The sequence below is a fragment of the Acipenser ruthenus genome, chromosome 25 (assembly GCF_902713425.1).
Source record: "Acipenser ruthenus chromosome 25, fAciRut3.2 maternal haplotype, whole genome shotgun sequence".
In the NCBI taxonomy this organism is placed as follows: domain Eukaryota; kingdom Metazoa; phylum Chordata; class Actinopteri; order Acipenseriformes; family Acipenseridae; genus Acipenser; species Acipenser ruthenus.
This window is the reverse complement of record NC_081213.1, coordinates 25,437,436-25,455,771: the sequence shown is the minus strand read 5'-3', so window position 1 is coordinate 25,455,771 and position 18,336 is coordinate 25,437,436. Positions and strand designations below refer to the sequence as shown.

General features: G+C 38.1%; 1 protein-coding gene across 6 annotated transcripts in view; it reads left to right on the top strand.

Moving 5' to 3' along the window:
- The window catches only part of LOC117971357 (IQ motif and SEC7 domain-containing protein 1-like), a 161,294-nt gene that overhangs the window by 92,882 nt on the left and 50,076 nt on the right, over positions 1-18,336 (top strand). Inside the window, exon 1 of one of the 6 annotated variants that reach the window (XM_058999843.1) lies at positions 1,605-1,871. The exons of the other annotated variants lie outside the window; for them this stretch is intronic. Within the exon in view, the coding sequence (XP_058855826.1) occupies positions 1,825-1,871 (47 nt within the window). The 5' untranslated portion in view covers positions 1,605-1,824. Of the gene's footprint in view, positions 1-1,604; positions 1,872-18,336 lie in introns of those variants that run through there. 6 annotated transcript variants of the gene reach the window in all.

Sequence of the window (18,336 nt, the reverse complement as noted above, 5' to 3'; positions counted from 1 at the left end):
TTCATCAGGCTTTTCATATTCTGTTTAATCTTGAACAATCATTTCCCTTTTGCCTCCAGCTAATAATAATAAATGTTTTTTTTTTTTTTTTTTTTTTTTTTTAGTAAAATCTGGCATGTAATTGCATATCCGTAAATTGCACTTGGAACAGTATTTCTTTGTTTTACCGGTTTTAACATTTTGTTTTGCATCAAATACAGGTGATGACTGAAGAAGCACACACTGTAGTTCCTGTAGTCTAATGTGACATGCAATTACATTTTTGTTTAGTCTTTTAGTTAGAGGATTAGCCTTTTATTGCAGTTGTGTTTCTGGCAAAGCTACACACATCTTTTTGTAGGAGGGTGCATTTCAGCGTACCTGTTATTCATTTATTACTATTTTAATTTCAATAAGATATGAGGGTGGTTTAATGTATTATAATTGTAGTGATCCTTGGCAAAATGGATTCAAACAATAACTTCGTCATATTAATAGGGCAGGTAGTCTTGCAGCCTATCAGGTTTCTGGAGCGGTATTCTTTAGTTGGGCTGGGCTCTTTTGATATGACACCAGTGCTAATCAAGTCCTTATTCAAATCCACTTCTCCTGGTATAGCGAGAATCGTTTACAGAAAATACTGGACCACAGAAAAGATGCATGACCTCAAAACTGCAAATAAATGGAAATGGATAGATTATATAAAACCTGCATTCCACCCCATGTAATTCTAGCTGCAGTTCGCAATCAGTTTGATAGGAATGGGATCATTACATTTGATCAGTTAGCATTATATTTTTTGTTGTTGTTATCTTCCCTACTTTAAATAATTAGAATGTAAGCTTTGGAGGAAAAAAAATATATAACAATGCTGTTTTTGTTTTGAGAAGAAATTCCAACACATCACTCCAAACAAGCTTGTAGGCTTGGGGAGCCCTTCACAAAACTGGACCTTTTTTGTTTGCTTTGTTTAAATCCTAATTAAGAATCCTTCTGAGCAAAGTTCTTGTTTAAATTGTCTTGTTAGCAGGAGATCGCAGCACTCTTGTCTTAGCTTGTGGTTCTTTCTTAATTAATTCAGTTTGTGTGTTGCTAAAACAGGACGCAAATGAATCTTCCTAATTGTACATACAGAGCTGAAAGACCGAATTATCAATTTGCTGGCTTGTGCAGATGTGAAGGGAGTAGTTAATGTGTAGAATTAGTTTTGTGCTTTGGGGCAGAAATAAACAAATTAAATATTAAATTCCATGACATTATGTTTTAAAACATTGCAGCGTGAATTGAATTGGCCATGTTCTAAACTTTATTCAAACCCCTGCCTTGGTGCTCTTTTGGGAAATATGTCACAGTGTTGGACCCAGGCCCTGTGCAGCCTCTGGCACGTAGAGATCTCTTACATCATACATGCAAGACATTCTGCAGACTGCTGGGAGTTTGCACAGTCCCAACCAGATGATTTAGGGTGTATTGTTAAGTACTAGTAAGTGATATTCAGGGGGGCTGCCGACAGCTTGCATTATAGAAATAAACTGTAGTCTGATTTGTTCTAGTGTACTTAGTGGTCTTGCCTTATTTGGGTCTCTGTGAACGGTCTCTGCTATGCTTTAGCTAAAGGAATCAAGGCAGAAGTGAGCTCTGAACCAACTTGACGTTAGTCAAGTTCTCTAGCGGGTTAAAGATGCAGGACCTTGGAGGGATCGCGAGTCAGTGTCATGCTGCCTTAGTGTGCTGTAGACAGTAATTTTCTTGTGTGCCTGTGACATTTTTCGCTTGTGTTTCTCACTGGGACCGCATTAACCTTCTTAAACACGACAAAAGCCAAGGAGAGTAGATGACATTGCAATGTGGAATCTAATGTGGAAGTACTGCATTTCTGTGCGCACAGTAAGGTAGGAGAATTGATTCATTCATAGTAAAGCTGTTGGGCCGGGCATGCTGGTAAAATGACTTTGTCAAAGTAGAATAAAAGCAATCCCTCGGCTTTCTGGCTTTTTGAAAAGTTCAGCTTTTTGATTTTGTTGCTGACTGTTCGTACTGACAGTTTCTCTTGCATGGTAGCTTTTATCCATCAGTACAGTACTGTGTTAAAATGTGAATTATTGTCTATTTATAAATTAAATGGCATGTTTTTGGTCTTTAAGGCTTTGGTAACGCTTTGTTTTAAGTGCTGTTGTTTTCAATGCAATTGCATATAAATACATAATTTCCTTCGAAATATGTTTTCTTTATTAATCATACATTCAGAACTTGTTGTTATGTTCAAGTGTGGAATGTAATTATTACGTGACTTGTATGAATTTGCAATTGCAGCGCAACCTCTTCTTATAAAGCAATTCAGCTTGCTACTTCATATTTATAGCAAGTGTTGAGTAAAACATTTAAAGAGTAGGAACTTTGCAGTACAAATGCAGAGAAGGAAATAAGACACCTACTGCATAGCCGTTTTACCCATTTCTGGGTTTTACTACAAACTTGATTAGATGTGTACAGGTGTAGGTCAAGCTCAGGTGTGTCTTATTAACCTCATTGATAAACCAGGATTGAATCAAGCTTCTATGAAACAGGAGTCTTATTTCAATCCCTGCAAATTGTATACTTTAGCTGAAATGTTTCAGCTTTGGCAAATACTGTAGGTGTGATCCATGCATGAAATGTGAGACAGGACAGCATTCACTGTATCTCCAAAGGGACTGGCTTCTGGGTTAATTGGCAGTGGGGTGCATGACTTGTTCTGCATTCCTGTTTTCTTGTCTTGTAAGCCATGCTTCATGTGGAGAAAGAGAGGTTTGTCAAGCGGTCATAGCTAGAATTGTATCCTGTTTGCTTTACTTTTATAATCAAATACAGGTTGAGGAATGTTTATATAAACGGTTAGTCTGCAGCTGTTTAAATTATTGACCATTTTTTTGAGCACTTATAATATGTATCCTTTAAAAAAAAAAGGTGTATTGTTTTTAATGTGAGACATTACATAATCAATACCCTGTAGTATTATTTTGTAAATACAACAAAATATTTTATATAAAACTGTTGAATGTAATACTGCCGTATCCTACAATGAAGCCAACGGTTGATTAATCGATTGATCACACATGTTAGTTAGTGATTTGAAATTGCATTGAAAGACAATTACAGATAATACAAAGTATTAACGTAGTGCTTCTTGCTGCAAATGTTTCATAATGCCAGCTAATGTGTAATATACATATATTTACATATATGTAATTTGACAGTTTGAAAATATTTGCTTACGTGTAATTGGGCAAACGTTGCAAGTTGCAGTCTTTTTTTTTCTTCATTCTGAGATTTTGTGAAATATGGGCATGCTTTCCACTGGCCCTTTTGCCAAGGTCTTCAGAAGTACCCGCCACCATTTTTCAAGATGTCTTTTTTTTTTGCGCTCCATTTTTTGGAACCGCACTCAGGTAGACAAGATTAATCAATCAAAATCGATGAACCCCTATATATTCAGGATATTCAAAAACATTACTAAACTGATAACATTGATAAACTGTTGCTTCCTGTTTGAATTACACCCTAGTGTGTGAAGTACTAGGAAGTATAATATAAATTGAAGTATATAAAATGCAATACAAACAACCCAAATCTATTCAACAGCTAATAATGTATGACAATGGATTTTAGAATCTTTGATTAGCAGTCTTTAAACTTGTATGACCCAGTTAAGTCATCAAATGCACAGAAGTCCTCAATGGTGGAGGTACATTACAAACAGTTTTAGAAGTTATGTTTTGGAGCTTTATTAATTTGCAAAGCACCCTAAAAGCACAGCAAGGCAACCCCACGGCTTAGCGGGGGTTAAAGTGTTGACTGATGAATGCGAGTTTGAGCATTTGAGCGTGCAGGGATAAAATCAGTGGTCAGTGGGTTAGACTGGAGCTCTCTTAGTCAGCAGATCCAGTCCTCAGACTTCTTTCCATCCTGACTCATTTTCTTTAGTGCTTATATGATAAGGAATTTCCCTTTACATGGGACACAACATCCTCGCTTGTTATTTACATTCTTGGGTCTGTTTCATAATCTTGATTTGAGAGCAAACAACAGTCTCAACCACATACATATGGTAACTGGTGCTGGATTTCGTGCACGTCTTTTTAAAAAAAAAACTGTTGCAAAATATAGAACCGACATACCTGGTGGATGATTGGAGGAGTTTAGGGGCAGGTGTGCATTTCCGCCCACAGGTATTATGAGGTGATTGTAATTGCATGCCGCCATGTTTAAATGAATGAAGGCCTCAAAGGTGCTATTTCATAGTTACTGGCAGGAGTGGGTGCAGTTCACTCTGCAAAACACTCTGTAACTGATTCATAAACATTTATTGCAATAGAACACACAAACAGGATAGGATCCTACTGTTTCTAGTACTTACCTTGCCGGTCTGCTTCCTGTGCCTTAAGTAAATAGTTGCATTAATGATGTCTTAAGCAAGTTAATGATACCCCACACAGAAATGAACAAGCCTGCTTTTTCCTGTAAAAGGTTAATGACCACTTTTTCATTTTTTAATTGCACATCTGTTTTTGTTTGTTGACACAATGATGTTTTATTGGTCAAACGGGAGTATCCCAGAACTTAAACATCAGTTAGAATCTGTGTGATCAGAAATATTACAGTGATTCACAAAGGAAGTGATTTTGCAAAACGTGACTTGATTCCCAGTCAAAACAGAACTACTGTACACATTCACCACAGCAACGTGTTTGTACTGTGAAAACACTGAGCTCAATCAGTAACGAAAGATAACTTTAAGGTTTATCTGTCTAATTTTAAGTTAGATTGCAGTGCATTTCATCAAAGCAGTATTACTCTTTTTATAGTATAGTTAGTGGTTTTAAACACAAGGTGCATGGATCTCTATTTTAAAATAAACACTGAGGTCTATTATCTTCAGTCATTTCCGTGTTCTTCTCATTCATGTGATCTCAGTCATGTTTTCATATCCCTGTGATAGCTCTTTCGATAGCGCTGCACACCCAATGTAATCCTGCAGGAGTAACATTCCTGAGTCCTACTTGAGAACGTCAACCTGTATTATAATGTTTTGGAAGTAGGTTGACAGATGTTAAAATATGTATGCCTTTCACATTTCATTTTAGTTTTGGGTCATATACAGTAAGACTGCTTTTAACTTTTCTTTTGGAATTTGGGAATACCCCGTCAGACAAGCACATCATTTCATTTTCGTAAAAAAAACAAAACGTTTCTGTTAGGCTGTCTTGCATGGCCCTATACAGTATTAGTTATTGGAGAACCTCACTTTGTACAATCTTAAGTAATTGGCAATGGATGTTTGGGCGAGTATTTCTAAAATCACCATTGTTACATTACAGTAGTCAGAACTGGTAAAACAGTGGTAGTTTGCTAATGTTTTTTTTTTTTTACTTATGATTAGTTGACTTCTAGTGCTACTTACTTACAGAAGATTTATAAGTTGAAACAAAGGCCCCAGAGGCATGTGTTTGTTTATGTGTCTGTAGGTTTTTCATTAGGTTACTGAAAATGTTGGAGGAACTTTACATTGATTGACTGTAAACTGTGACATTTTGTCTAGATTAAGGTAAATCAGAGGTTTGTCATTAAAGTGTATTTTAATTAATTAATTCTAGTTGAGTCATTATAGCTACAGGTACAGATATGATATGAGTATTCATCATAGTTTTTACAATGTTTAGAAGTTCAAAAACAACCCATTCCTCCAGCAGTGATCTTTAAAAATGGCGGCCCTTCCTGCTAAAACAGCAAAGTTGTGATGGAAAATCTGACTGGCTCAAAATAGCACAAAAACTGTCAATTACAACAAGCACTCAAACCCTTTATTCCAGTACTGCAAGCAGTCAGGCTAGGTCAATACGCTGCACACTTAGACTTAAGCTATTTAAACAGGCTACAGTGAAACAGTAGAAGCGAGGAAACTTGATCTCGGCATTCAGGATTTATAATTTATTTACTTTGTGCCTTTCCACTGAGCCTGTGATGTCGGGTCACATTGTATTGTATCAGGTCTGTCTGTGCGTGATCAGCGTTTAGAGGAAACCTCTCTGTTCTTCACAGCAGATTCTAAACGTTTTTCCAGTGCATACAGATGTAGGCTTCATGCATCTGTCTTATTTCCTGTGCTTCCTGAGCTCAGTCTGGGGTATCCTGCACAGGGCAGCATTGACAATTGGAAGCGCGATCTGTTTTCTGCAGCATTGGATTATCATAATGCCTTTTTTTTCCTTGCCTGCCAGCAATGAAAACACCTCAGGAGGGGAGATTTTTTTTTTTTATAAAAGATAGTCACTTCTTGATTTCAGCAATAAATCTCCCGGAGTTTTGGTAAACTTCTGCTCCGTCACATCAGTGTGTGTTTTTTAAGCACTGCAGAAAATTTCTTTGGCTTCAAACGCAGACTAAACCAGGCGCACAGACTTCCAATCACGAGCAGACAGACAGCTCCTCGGCTCTGTGCTGTCGGCAGGACCTCCCTTTCTGCTTTCAGTGCACACAGGGAAGTGTGCCTGAGTCAGCAGACAAGCTAGAGAGGGTTGGCACTCCTAACTACAGTTAAGCCCGTGGTCTGGAGTATTGTTCCCCTGGAAAATAAACTACTTTGTTAATAAATTTGTTAGGCAAGTAAGAGGCTGTACTTGATTTGATTGGGGTTTGTGCTGGCAGATCCCTCAAGAGACTGACTGATTCCATAAATGGTGAGTAACGTAGCATACTTAAGTCTGGACAGGGTTGATTTGAGGGACAGTGAATATGTTTAGTACAGCAGCAATGATATTGAATAGAAATAGCACTTCTATTTTTAGAAACTGGCAATTGTGGGCTAAAAATAACTATGGTCAGTGTGGCGCAACAGGTATTTTCTTGCTTGACTGGATCGTATGTGTTTGAGAGAAGGATTCTGCATGTCTGTCAGGGCTCTGTACTGTACTGTGCCAGGTTTCCTGTCTGCTTTCACTTGACACCCTCACAGCTGTAATAAATTGAATTAGGGATGGTATTCTGTCTGCCAGTATAGCAAACATCATTTGCCCAGAATTTATGGAATTCTTCTAATCTCACAGGAACCTCTATTTCAGGCATTTTGGGAGAATTATAGCTTCTTAACAATTCATGTTTTTGTTTGTACCTTTTCATTCGATGTTGCCAAAAAACACGATCACTCTAAGGAATGTAATTTTTTTCTTTTTTTTTTTTTTTTCAAAAAACATGCAACCGAAAACAAAATATATATTTAATATACAATTTATTTAAGCTGCAAACCACTGTACTTTTTCTTACTGTGCTGTGTAGTTTTTTGGTGTAGTAAAGTCTGTCTGTTTTCCTTTTACATGCAGTTCATTCATGCCTAGTAAAACATAATAATAAAAACAATAATAGTAAGAGTAATAATACATATAAATTACAAAGGCGAATCACTTTTGAATTGCAAATAGATTCCTTTAGTTAGCACAAACAGTAAATTGACTGTACTGTAACATTTCATAGACTTTTGGCTGTCAAATCTCAGCTATCAAAAATGTAATACTGTAATATCAGCTGTCTTTGATTTGAAAGCAAATATTGTCTTGGCTTCAACAACTGGCATTCTGAATGAAAGAACTACAGTCGAGCTGTGGAAATGCAGAGATTAATATTTTAGTACTGTCGTTTCATGTTTCTGAGGTGATGTTGAGCCTGTACGGTATGTTTGTCTCACAGCTGAAATGTACCAGCATTGAAGAATGAGGAATCTGTACTTTGTACAATTGGTTGTAGAATGTAAGCTTTCCATCATAGGCATTAGCCTATAGGGGCTATTCAATTGATCTCAATGTTGGGGGAATCTAAATAACCTTGGTTTGGTGTTTGGATTTCCACTGTTAAGATCAATTCACAAGACCTCTGTGTCTTCTATGCAGGTGAGAGAAGAAACAATATTCTACAAAGCATAATATTTAAATGAAGACAAACACATCTCTCATTAGTTTAACAAACAAAAACAAAAAAAACACGCTGACTCGTTTAGCAGCTAGTTGAGGGATCACCCTGATCTGTTTATGCCATCGCTCTTCATTTTCCACTGTTGATTTCATGGCCTGTGGTCAGCCTCCTGGAAATGAAGGTCTCAGCTGGTCAGTGACATGGACAAGCCCCCCATACACCACCTGGGGTCCTGCATGTTTCAGTGTTAAGGCAATTTGCTCAGGTTCATCCCATATTTCAGGCTATGACGACCTCTATAATAGGAAGGGCTCCAATGATACACTGCTGACAGGATTTGACCTCAGGGTGTCGGGCACTGATGGAGGGGAGGATTGGGCTGCTTGTTTGTGGGTGGTGTCAAATCTGGATAACTTCATGTATGTCTTTGTGAAAAGTAGAAGAAGTGTGATGGTAAATATTTTCTGTTAATGCCCCAACTGTGTTTTACTGCTTAACATTCATCAATATGGAAAATAACAAGTCATTTTTCACTCGAAAGAAGCAGCTGTGCTCCACTTTCTTGCCAGCGTTAATCTGCCACAGCATTCACCCAGTGCCATAACTTTCTGTAGCTGATGCATGCATAAAGATTATTCAATCTGAAATAATGAAAAAGTGAAGTGGACATGTCCCCCGTGTAAATGACGCCTATGCATTCACCTAAAACAATTATTTTATTTTAATATGCACACATGATGTAGGCCTATCCTTGTTTCTTATCGTATCTATGTGTAAGACATGGTAGATAGATGGATGGATGAGGACTGTTTGCATTCTTAATAATGGTAATGTGATGTTAAACTGTTATTGTAAACTTTGCATGTATAAGAAATTGATAAGGCAACAGGGACCTGTCCTTGAGTATTTGTTTCTCTGTTTTTCTCAGATGAGAGAATGAATAATATGCTCAGTCATATTAGTTTCAGTACTAAGAAAAAGAAAAAGAAATCTCCAAGGATTGGCCCTGTTATTTTTGCAGCCCTGTTTGTAGGCACTGCAATATTGTAGGCTTAGAAGAATGCTTCACATAAACACGTAATACATATGCTACAAGCTGTTTCTCTAGTAATGCTAGGCAACATTGGATACAGTCCATTTCTTTTCACAACAGGGTCCTGATGATTATCTTAGCGTTTGGTTTTTTTTGTGCTTTTTTTTCCCCAACGGAAAAATCCTAAACGGAAAGTTCAACATTTGAAAAAGATTAGTCAAGAATGTAATTCTCTCAAAACCGCGGCTTGAATCAGGGGGACCCACTTGGACGCCCATCCTTAAAATCAGTCTGGTACATATTATTAACATTGGCGGGGGCTGCAAACTCTTTGTGTAATTTACGTAACACGTGGAATGCCAACTGACTAGACGGTATTAACCAAACCATGTAATTTTAGAAATCAAAACCCAAAGGGCAGGCTGAATCATTGGTAGATCCTTCAGAATACACAGACAGATGGACATGAGCACACACGTTGGAAACACAGTCTCCAGTAAAGATGATACTGACAGCCCAACATCCACACGGGTGGCATTTAAAGAAAAGGGTAATCTTAGACCTAGTTACTGTAAGGGAGTTGGAGTTTCAGTAACACCTCCTGTTGCTTGGCGATGAAGCCTTGCCAAGTCATCGACAGGAAGCATCAGCACGGCAGTGTTTGTTTATAAAAGATTTGCTTTCATTTTCTGGCCGCTGAAATACAGTAAGTCATTTTAGAGTTAAGGCTAAGTCAATAATGCTACACCCCTTTCCTTTCATCTCTTCCTGACAGGCATAGTTTTAAATTTATTTAGTTTCCCAAAAACAGCATAAACACCTAAATAGGCGTGGACACAAAATAATGAATTCCATAGAGTATTTCAGTAGAAATGTTGTCATGCGTAACAAGTTTAATGTGACATTCCAAATGATATCGGCTGTTTTTATGAGTATGGCTTTTGAAGAAATCAAGAACTATAGAATTTCCCAAGCTTATCCGCCCATCCACCAAAACCCAACCCTACCCTTAATCAATCCTGGAGAGAACGGTAGTGTGGTGTCATATTGTATAGCATAGTATCCCTTATACGTTTACCATAGTAAAAGCCTAGCAAAGTGCGTCATAGGTTTAGCATTGGAAAGAAAAACAAGGTATGGTAAAGTATATTAATAAACATTCCAAACCAAGGTAAACTATGGTAAATGCACAGTATTTTGTAAGGGATATTAAAGCGTGGTGAAGTATAGCACACTTTACTGTATACAGTTCTTGCTTTCTCCTTCGGTGTACTGGATACAACACCCCTGAGCATTCGAATCTCATCATCTGCAAGGCTGCTGCCATATTCATGTCAAAAATGCAATTTGAAGAAGATAAATGGAAATTAATATTAAGCAAAATCAAATCAATTCACCTTAATACACTTCAGGGACCAAGTTTAATCAACTCACTCACAATTAATAATCCACGCATTTATACTGTATAACCCTTCCTGGAAAGTATTGTTGACTTTGTGTACTGTACCGTATGTACAAAAATACATTAAAAAAATACAAACATGACCTCTTAAGTCATGACTGTTCTCTTATTGTACAGTACAGTACTAGCAATTTCAAGTCTGTTTTATAACTAAGTTCAATAACCTTACCTAAACCTATGTTAGCAAGAGTCTAGATTCTGACCATGACTTTCACTCAACCTACTGGTTGGTATCATTTTCAGATTACCATCACGCTGTGTTTAATCAGGAGGCTCCTTGCACATTCAAGCTTTAAGATGGGCTCATTAAAGGTAGCCATGTGTGGGTTGATGTATCCCACAGCCAGGAGCTGGTACCAGAGGGGGTTGTGTGCATGGTCGGGGCAGCTGGTGGGCCATCACTCCCATTATAATAAATAGGCAGCTCTGCTCTCAGTTAGTGGTCTCCACAAAGCAATCTGTCTTCTTCTGGGCCTAATGAAAAGCACTTTTAGCATCTGATTAGCTCTTAATATGACAGCGTAAGTGTGCGTGCGTGTGTGTGTGTGTGCGTGTGCAAAGGAGATTTCGATTTTTATTCCACAGTGAAAGTGTTGCTATAGATCATGCCAGGCAAATCTTAGTTAGTCTTCCTCAAAAGACCCAATGCTGTGTTTTTATCCGATATGAATTGATACCAATATTACAGCTCCTAACTCCAGGGTAGACTGTAATACTTTGTATAATTGAAAATGCCATTCTCATCTCTTATTTAGTGATGTTCAGAGACCTGTTTGAAAGGAATACGTTCAAAGGTTGTTTTGTACATTTTAATATATTTGTGAAAGCTGTTGATGCTTATCAAGAACCTGTCCAAGTATTTCATATAGCTTTATAACAGGAAAGGTTTCTGTTCTCCCAGTGACCCGATTTGAGATTTCTGCTCTGTTGAGCAGCACCTGAACATTCTCTAAATCACTACTGACTTAATGACAAGTTTAAAATGCGTCACGATTCCTGTGTCATGTGTTTTCAAAGAATAATGGGCCCCCTGCCCATTGATTTGGTCATTTGCATTTCTGATTATGCAACACTTCTTTCTAATTTAGCTATGGGACATCACTGTCTTGATGCAGTAGATTTATGGCAGGCTATCTTAATAGTGTTTTCTGTGTGGATGCAAAAGATTTCTGATATTTGTAGAATCAGTTCTGCTGTGGTGGATTTGCATCCCTGCTAATGGAACATGCTTGTAATTGCCCCCATACCCCAACCTCTTTCCTATTTCACTCCCTGCTGTGAGCACAGTGCATTAGCTTTTAGATCGGCTTTTACTGCTTTTGTAGAATATCTGCATGAGGACACGCAATCTCGCTTGCATGAAGGTGCCATTTTTACCAGCTTTTGGTAAAACATGCCAGTTGCAAGCTGTTATTAGCGAGAGCAAAGTATCAATTAAAAAAATTAGGCAGCGCACTTAGTGTGCGTTAAGCAGTAACTAAAGTTGCACAGCACAGGACCGTAGGTGTAGAAATACACACCACCCTTACAGTTACAGTCTACGGCTGCTGCATGCTGGTCCTTTCAGTCACCCGATATAAGGAGGTGTGAGCCGGTGCTTGTCCACTCTTCCCAGCAGGGAGTGGGATTGCTTTAAAGCTGGACAGGGAAAGTAACTGGGCACAGGATACAGCGCTGGCTATGATGATTTGTTTATTTAGCAGACGCCTTTATCCAAGGTGACTTACAGATACTAGGGTGTGTGAACTATGCATCAGCTGCAGAGTCACTTACAACTACGTCTCACCCGAAAGACGGAGCACAAGGAGGTAAAGTGACTTGCTCAGGGTCACACAATGAGTCAGTGGCTGAGCACATTTTAGTAATGGCTAGTTTCATAAATTACAGACCACTTGGCTAGAGCTTGCTTTCTGTAATCCAGGGCCGCACGTTTCCCAGCTGTATCAGTCAGGCAAAGATCTCAAATTAGCCTGGAGAGATGGGTCGTTTCTTAATCCTCAACACCTGGCAGTTCACTTGGTGATAGGATTCAGGGTTTACCCAGGGGGAGCAAAAAGCACAGTAAAGTAGGATTGGAGAGCTGCTGGCACTAACCAAGCAGAGAGTTCAGGAGAAGGCTATGCCACTGTGTACCACCCTACTGTTTTCAGGTGCATAACAATAAAACAGAATGTTACTTTTCCCCCATCAGTCTGACTACAGTATTTTTGTTTAATTATTTTTTTAATCTGTGCTAGGTTTTTCCAAAACTATCCACTAGATGCCTTTTTTGCAATGGAGTGCCAAATTCAGGATTGCATGTTACAAAGTAAACTTCTTGGATTGTAAACAGAAAACAAAATCAGCACCATCTGTCAAGTTTCTTCTGCTGTTCTGAATAGCTGGGTAGCACTTGGTGTGCCCTTCAGCATTTCTGAATAACTCCCTGAACATGTGCTAAAGCCTTTAAAGGGGATACATGAGACATAGCTCTTGGTATGGCCTCTTAAGTTCCATAACATCAGTTGACTTCTTTTAAACAAATTACATCACTGCTGCACGGGAAACCACGTGAGACCAGGGTACGAGGCTGGATTTCAAAAGCAAGGATGTAGGGCAGACTTGCTGGGAAAGCAGCCCCATGTCATTTGGTATCTTCTACAGTGATTATGAATTCTGCAGATTAATCTGCAGAACAGGTTTGAAGTCCTGTCTAGAGAGCTGTAGCATACAAGACACAACATGTAAATGCAGTGCTACCTGAACCTTTACATTTCTCTGAGAGGACCGTGTTGACTTCTCATATCTTCTTGGTAAAATATTCACTGTGTGTTTTCTGTGTGCTGTAAAAGTGTATTTGATTGATTTGCTTTGTGGTATAAAGTATAACTGGGCTTTAAAAAAAAAAAAAAAAAAAAGCTTACTTAAAGCTGTTGTATCCTGGATTCATGTTCAAATTGTTTTAATACAATGGTATTCCCTGGATTCAGTGTACTACAGTCATTAGTATGACTTTGTGGTTTGTTTTCTCCAGTGGGTGGTAGCTTCAGGCACACTTGCGCCCCCTGCTGTCTGTTTGTAAGTCTTACATGTTATTGTTTGTATTTTCACGTGTGAATGTGATCTGCTTTACAAGTTCAGAAATATGATTTTTTTTTTTTTTTTTAAACAAGGTGTTTTTGTTACACATTGGGAAATGTTTTAGGGCTTATTGTTAGTTTTGTTTTTGTTTTTTCTCATATGAAGTATTTATCATCCTTTGTAACTGAGACTGAATTTCTTGGCTGATAGTTTAGAAAGATTTCCTGAACGGTTGTGGCGCTGAAATAAATGTACCAGCATGTCAGTGCCTTGAGAAAGCTTCACCATTCGGACCAGGAACTCTCCGCTTCTCTAAAAAAATGATTATGCTTTTTTTTTTTTTAGTTAAACAGATTGTGTTTTTTTTTTACTTAAACAAAATGTATTCATATCATCAGACTGCTGTCAGAAGTTCTGCCAGCAGATCTCCTGTCTATAGTTCCATTTAATTGGCTCCCCAGAGTGAGAGTGAGTAGTAAGTTGTTCTTTCAGAGTTGCTTTTTTCTCCTTGTTAATAGAAGGTGTTGGTTTGAAGTTTGCAGCAGCATATCTTCTCAAGATGTTCATACAGCCTTCAACAAATCCAGCTCCGTACAAAATTCACATGAAAACCTAAAACAAATTGTCTTTTAAAGCTTGTCTAGAGTCCCAAGAGAGAACACAGGATGTATACTGTAAACAAAACCTTTTTTTTTAGGATGAGGTCTAAAGTTGAAGTGGTCCAGTGGGTAATGAATATCAGCAGGATTGCATTATACTGGTATGCAGCCCAGTTTAACAATTACAGCAAAGAACTGAGAGCTAGAGTAATTGCAGGTTTGAATATCAGCATCAGACTCACAATGGAGAACTGTTGGTGTTGATTTTAAAGTGGAAAAATGTGTGTAACAAAGTCCACTGTGGATGTAGATATTGCTTCCCAGTTGGGCTGTTCTGGGCCAATAAATTAAATACAAAAAAAAATCTATTTCTATGCCCTCCATGTAGAAACACATCACTCTCCCAGCAATGCTGTGTGCTGCTCACCGGCGCCATCTGCTAGAGATTCTCAAAGTCAAACGTGTTTTAACCCTCTCATTACAACCACATACACTATATACAGTAGTACTGTGTACTCACAATACATATTTTGTGTAAATGTGTTGCTGTTCTTTTGAAGTTTAGTATTGCTATTGCAATAATTAAATTAAATTATGGGTAGAAGGAAAAGGTGTGTGATTGGAAATTGTGTAATTGTGATTATGACCTAATTTGTTGACCTTAGAGTTACTAAATTAAATAAATCATAATAATATAATATTTTCAAAAAAGAGATGCATTTCTTTAGCATGTGGATTACTGGTGAGTTTAGCACCTCTCTGCTAGGGCTTTGTTACTGATGGCATTCATAGTGCATCACCTAGGTCACCCTATCAAGCAGTCTTTCATGCTTCAGTCGAGGTTATCGCTCCTTGCACAGGTAAGGTCCTGAAACTAAATTTTCAAGGAGAGGTCAGGTTGTTTTTTGTTTTTTTTGGATGAGAAGATGGCAAAGCTAACAGGCTTTCTGATGCAGAGGGCAACACAGTTTATTGCGTGAGAGTGCTGAGGTTCCACAACAGCCTGCAGCAAACCAGAAATAGGCTTTTATATTACCCCGCTGTCATGAAGTCCGTCTCAAACCGAAGATTAAAAGCAGGAGCCGGCTAGGACAAATTACTGTAATGTGCTTCCATTTGGTTCTCCACATAGCACAGACCTGATTTTATCAGTGTCTTAAGAGGCAAAAACAAAACTAGTGGTTTGTTCACGATGGTCGTGGTTTAATTGCTGAACAAGGCCATTTTAAAACAATTTGAAGCTTCAGCGCTGAGAGGACCTAAAGGGTATCAATTAAGGGGTATCTATCTATTAAAAGGTCTCTATCTATTAAAGAGTATCTATTTATTAAAGGGTATCTATTAGATTACATACATTTTGATATTTTTGTATTTTTTGTTTCTCCATAACATCAAATATAAACACGTTATATGAGAATGTGTTCTGGGCTTTCTTGGAAGATGATATGTAACTTCTAAAATATGGATTCAGGTGCAGCCTTGTGGCTCATAGGATTTCAAGTCAATTGCTGGCACATTAGCAATAATATTGGTATTTGGTTTTGTGTGTTTCACACTGAGTGGGCTTAACATCTCAGTTTTCTTAAAGCTGTTCATGCATAAATCACACTGCCCCCTTCATTGGGGATCCAAATCCACTCTCTTTGCATGCTTGTATATATATATATATATATATATATATATATATATATATAGTAGTACTGGTATGTCATATGATACTGTAGAGTCTAACAAGTGCACAAGTGGTTGCTTTTAGCTAAAGTACCCTGCTTGAAATGTGGCAGTTTTACACATGCTAGTATTTGCAGCTACGGTACAACAACAGGGTAGTTCATAGTACATTATGCTACAGATGACTGAAATTGATTAGTGTTGAAATTCTTTTAAACTTAATGGGGTCATTATTTTGATGTAAGATTAAGCTTTAGAGTTTGATTTTATAATTGTTTGTGAATGACCTGGCATGGCTTCATAAAGTGGTAGACAGGATTTTTTTTCCTGATTTAAAGTAAGAACCCTAAAACAAGGATATACCTTGATCTTGTTCAGTTTCCTTGAGGCTGTGGATAAATAACAGAAAGAGGTTGTTACAGTGTAGGTAATAAGAGATTATGAAGCATCATTCTGTGCATAATCTATTTATGTCTGTTTTTAAAAAAACAACAACATTGAAACAATGTATTTTTTGTTTGGGTTTTGAAATGTTTCGCTTTCCGTTTCATATTAATTTTGGCGGGGACGCTTCTGTTAAAATCAGATGAACTGATAGCCTAGGGCAAAAAGTGTCCCATTGTTCAATTTGCCGCATTTTATTCCCATACAAAGCTGATCTTGAGCTAATCAGAATGCCAGCTGTTGGCACCAACAATCAGTCGAAAATCTCATGACCATTAATCCTGGAGGCATCATTGAGATTACTGTAGGGGGAACTGCATGGATTGTAGTATTTGCTCATGTAATCTGTAAAGCAGGGCTCCTCTGCACCACACTCTATAGAGTATGTGTCATACACTTGCTACAGCCACTGAATTTCCAGAGATATACTGACTTAGAATAGGGTGGCAGGCGATATCTATTTAATTATAGTTAAATACTTATAAGCAAATACGTTAACAGAAACCTCTGGATGAGAATCTTGGTTTTCTGAAGTCATTGCATCATTTCAACCTAAGAGAAGGTTTTGCATCTGCATGGAATACAGTGAACATGTGTGTGCTTGATTTTTTGATTTTATTTTAAATCCTGTGCCACTTTCAATCTCATCATGCAATGCTCATGCACATGTGGAGGCATCTCTTTAATACAGCATTGCCACCCCTGTGCCTTAGGCTTCCACAGCCATGTGATTTGTCCTAGAAAGCTAAAAACAGGCATTGACCTTGCAGTGCGATTGCTCAACAGCCGCAATATAACCACAGGACCATGCATCACTCCGGAGGCACTGGATCTGGAACGCTGATGCTTATATGGATACATGGTATAAATACAGCATTTAGAGAAAGAGAGAGGGGAGAGAGGGAGGGGGAAGAAGAGAGAGCGAGGAGAGAGGGAGAAAGAGAAAGCCACAGGGCCCATCCCATCTCATTGACGTTTATGGAAATTTGCTGATGAGTAAATCCGAGAGCACAAGGTCCCCTGTGCTTTCAGCTTCACAACGAGGCACTGACCCAGCTTCATCCTCCTCCAGGACCAGCTGACTTTCTTTATTATTATTATTATTACTGCAAATCCACTGCAAAGGGAAACCGTCACAGCTCCACCTGGATGTTTTGCTTTCTTGTTTATTCCCCGGCCTGTAAGAGGATGAATTCAGAGGTAGGTGGATTTATGCAGTGCATTAAGTTACTGCAGCAGCATGTGCTCAGGGTTATGAGAGCTGGAATTTACAGCACCAGCGACAGCAGGTGACGAGCCTTACATAATGTTGCAGTTTTACTGAATTGCAGCTGGGGAGAGCAGGAGTTGTATGCAAGTGCTGTTGGTGAAGAGGAATTCTGCCTCTATTGTATAGTCTGATGTCATACCGATACTGATGCAGTACTGCTAAAGGACGGGGTGTTTTTGCTTAGTAAGCTGAACAGGCATGTTAAGTTAGAGAGTGCCGGTACTGGTAAATTCTATAGCCAGTGCATACCCATTCTTCTCTTTATCCCAGATATGTAATGTATCTGAAGCATGTCGTTCATTAGAGCTGATGTGGCATGTTATAGATGTTTGCATCGATTCATTCTGCAGGTTGAAGCTACTTATTTGCATTTTGTCAATTACATATCTGGCTGCACTGAATCACCCCTGATGAATTCACATTGATTTACAGTTGTTCTTGAGAATAATCCATTAGTTCAAGCTCATCCCACTTCATACAGTAGAAAGGGCTGACCTAAACAAATCCTGCTTGTTTACAGAAAGGATGGGTTCCACAGCCAGGACATAAGAAGTAATTAGAAGTCCAACACAGTACCCTTAGGGGGTTTTACTTTGGTATGGATTATGATATAAAACCATTGGGCTGGTTGTTTTATGATTTTAATTAAAGTATCATAAGCAGATACCTGTTTTTAAATATGTTTTTGTGTATTATTGTATGGACTATCGAATACTTTTAGAAATCTGTATTTATTTTTGAGGAATATTAAAACATTTAATTTGACATTTGTCTGTTATTTTATTAGCTTTTATTTTTACGTTTTCATTTATCAATTTAAACAATGCCTTGGGAAGCAGCTCCCTTTTGAGCTTCGGTTTATTTTACTATTACATAT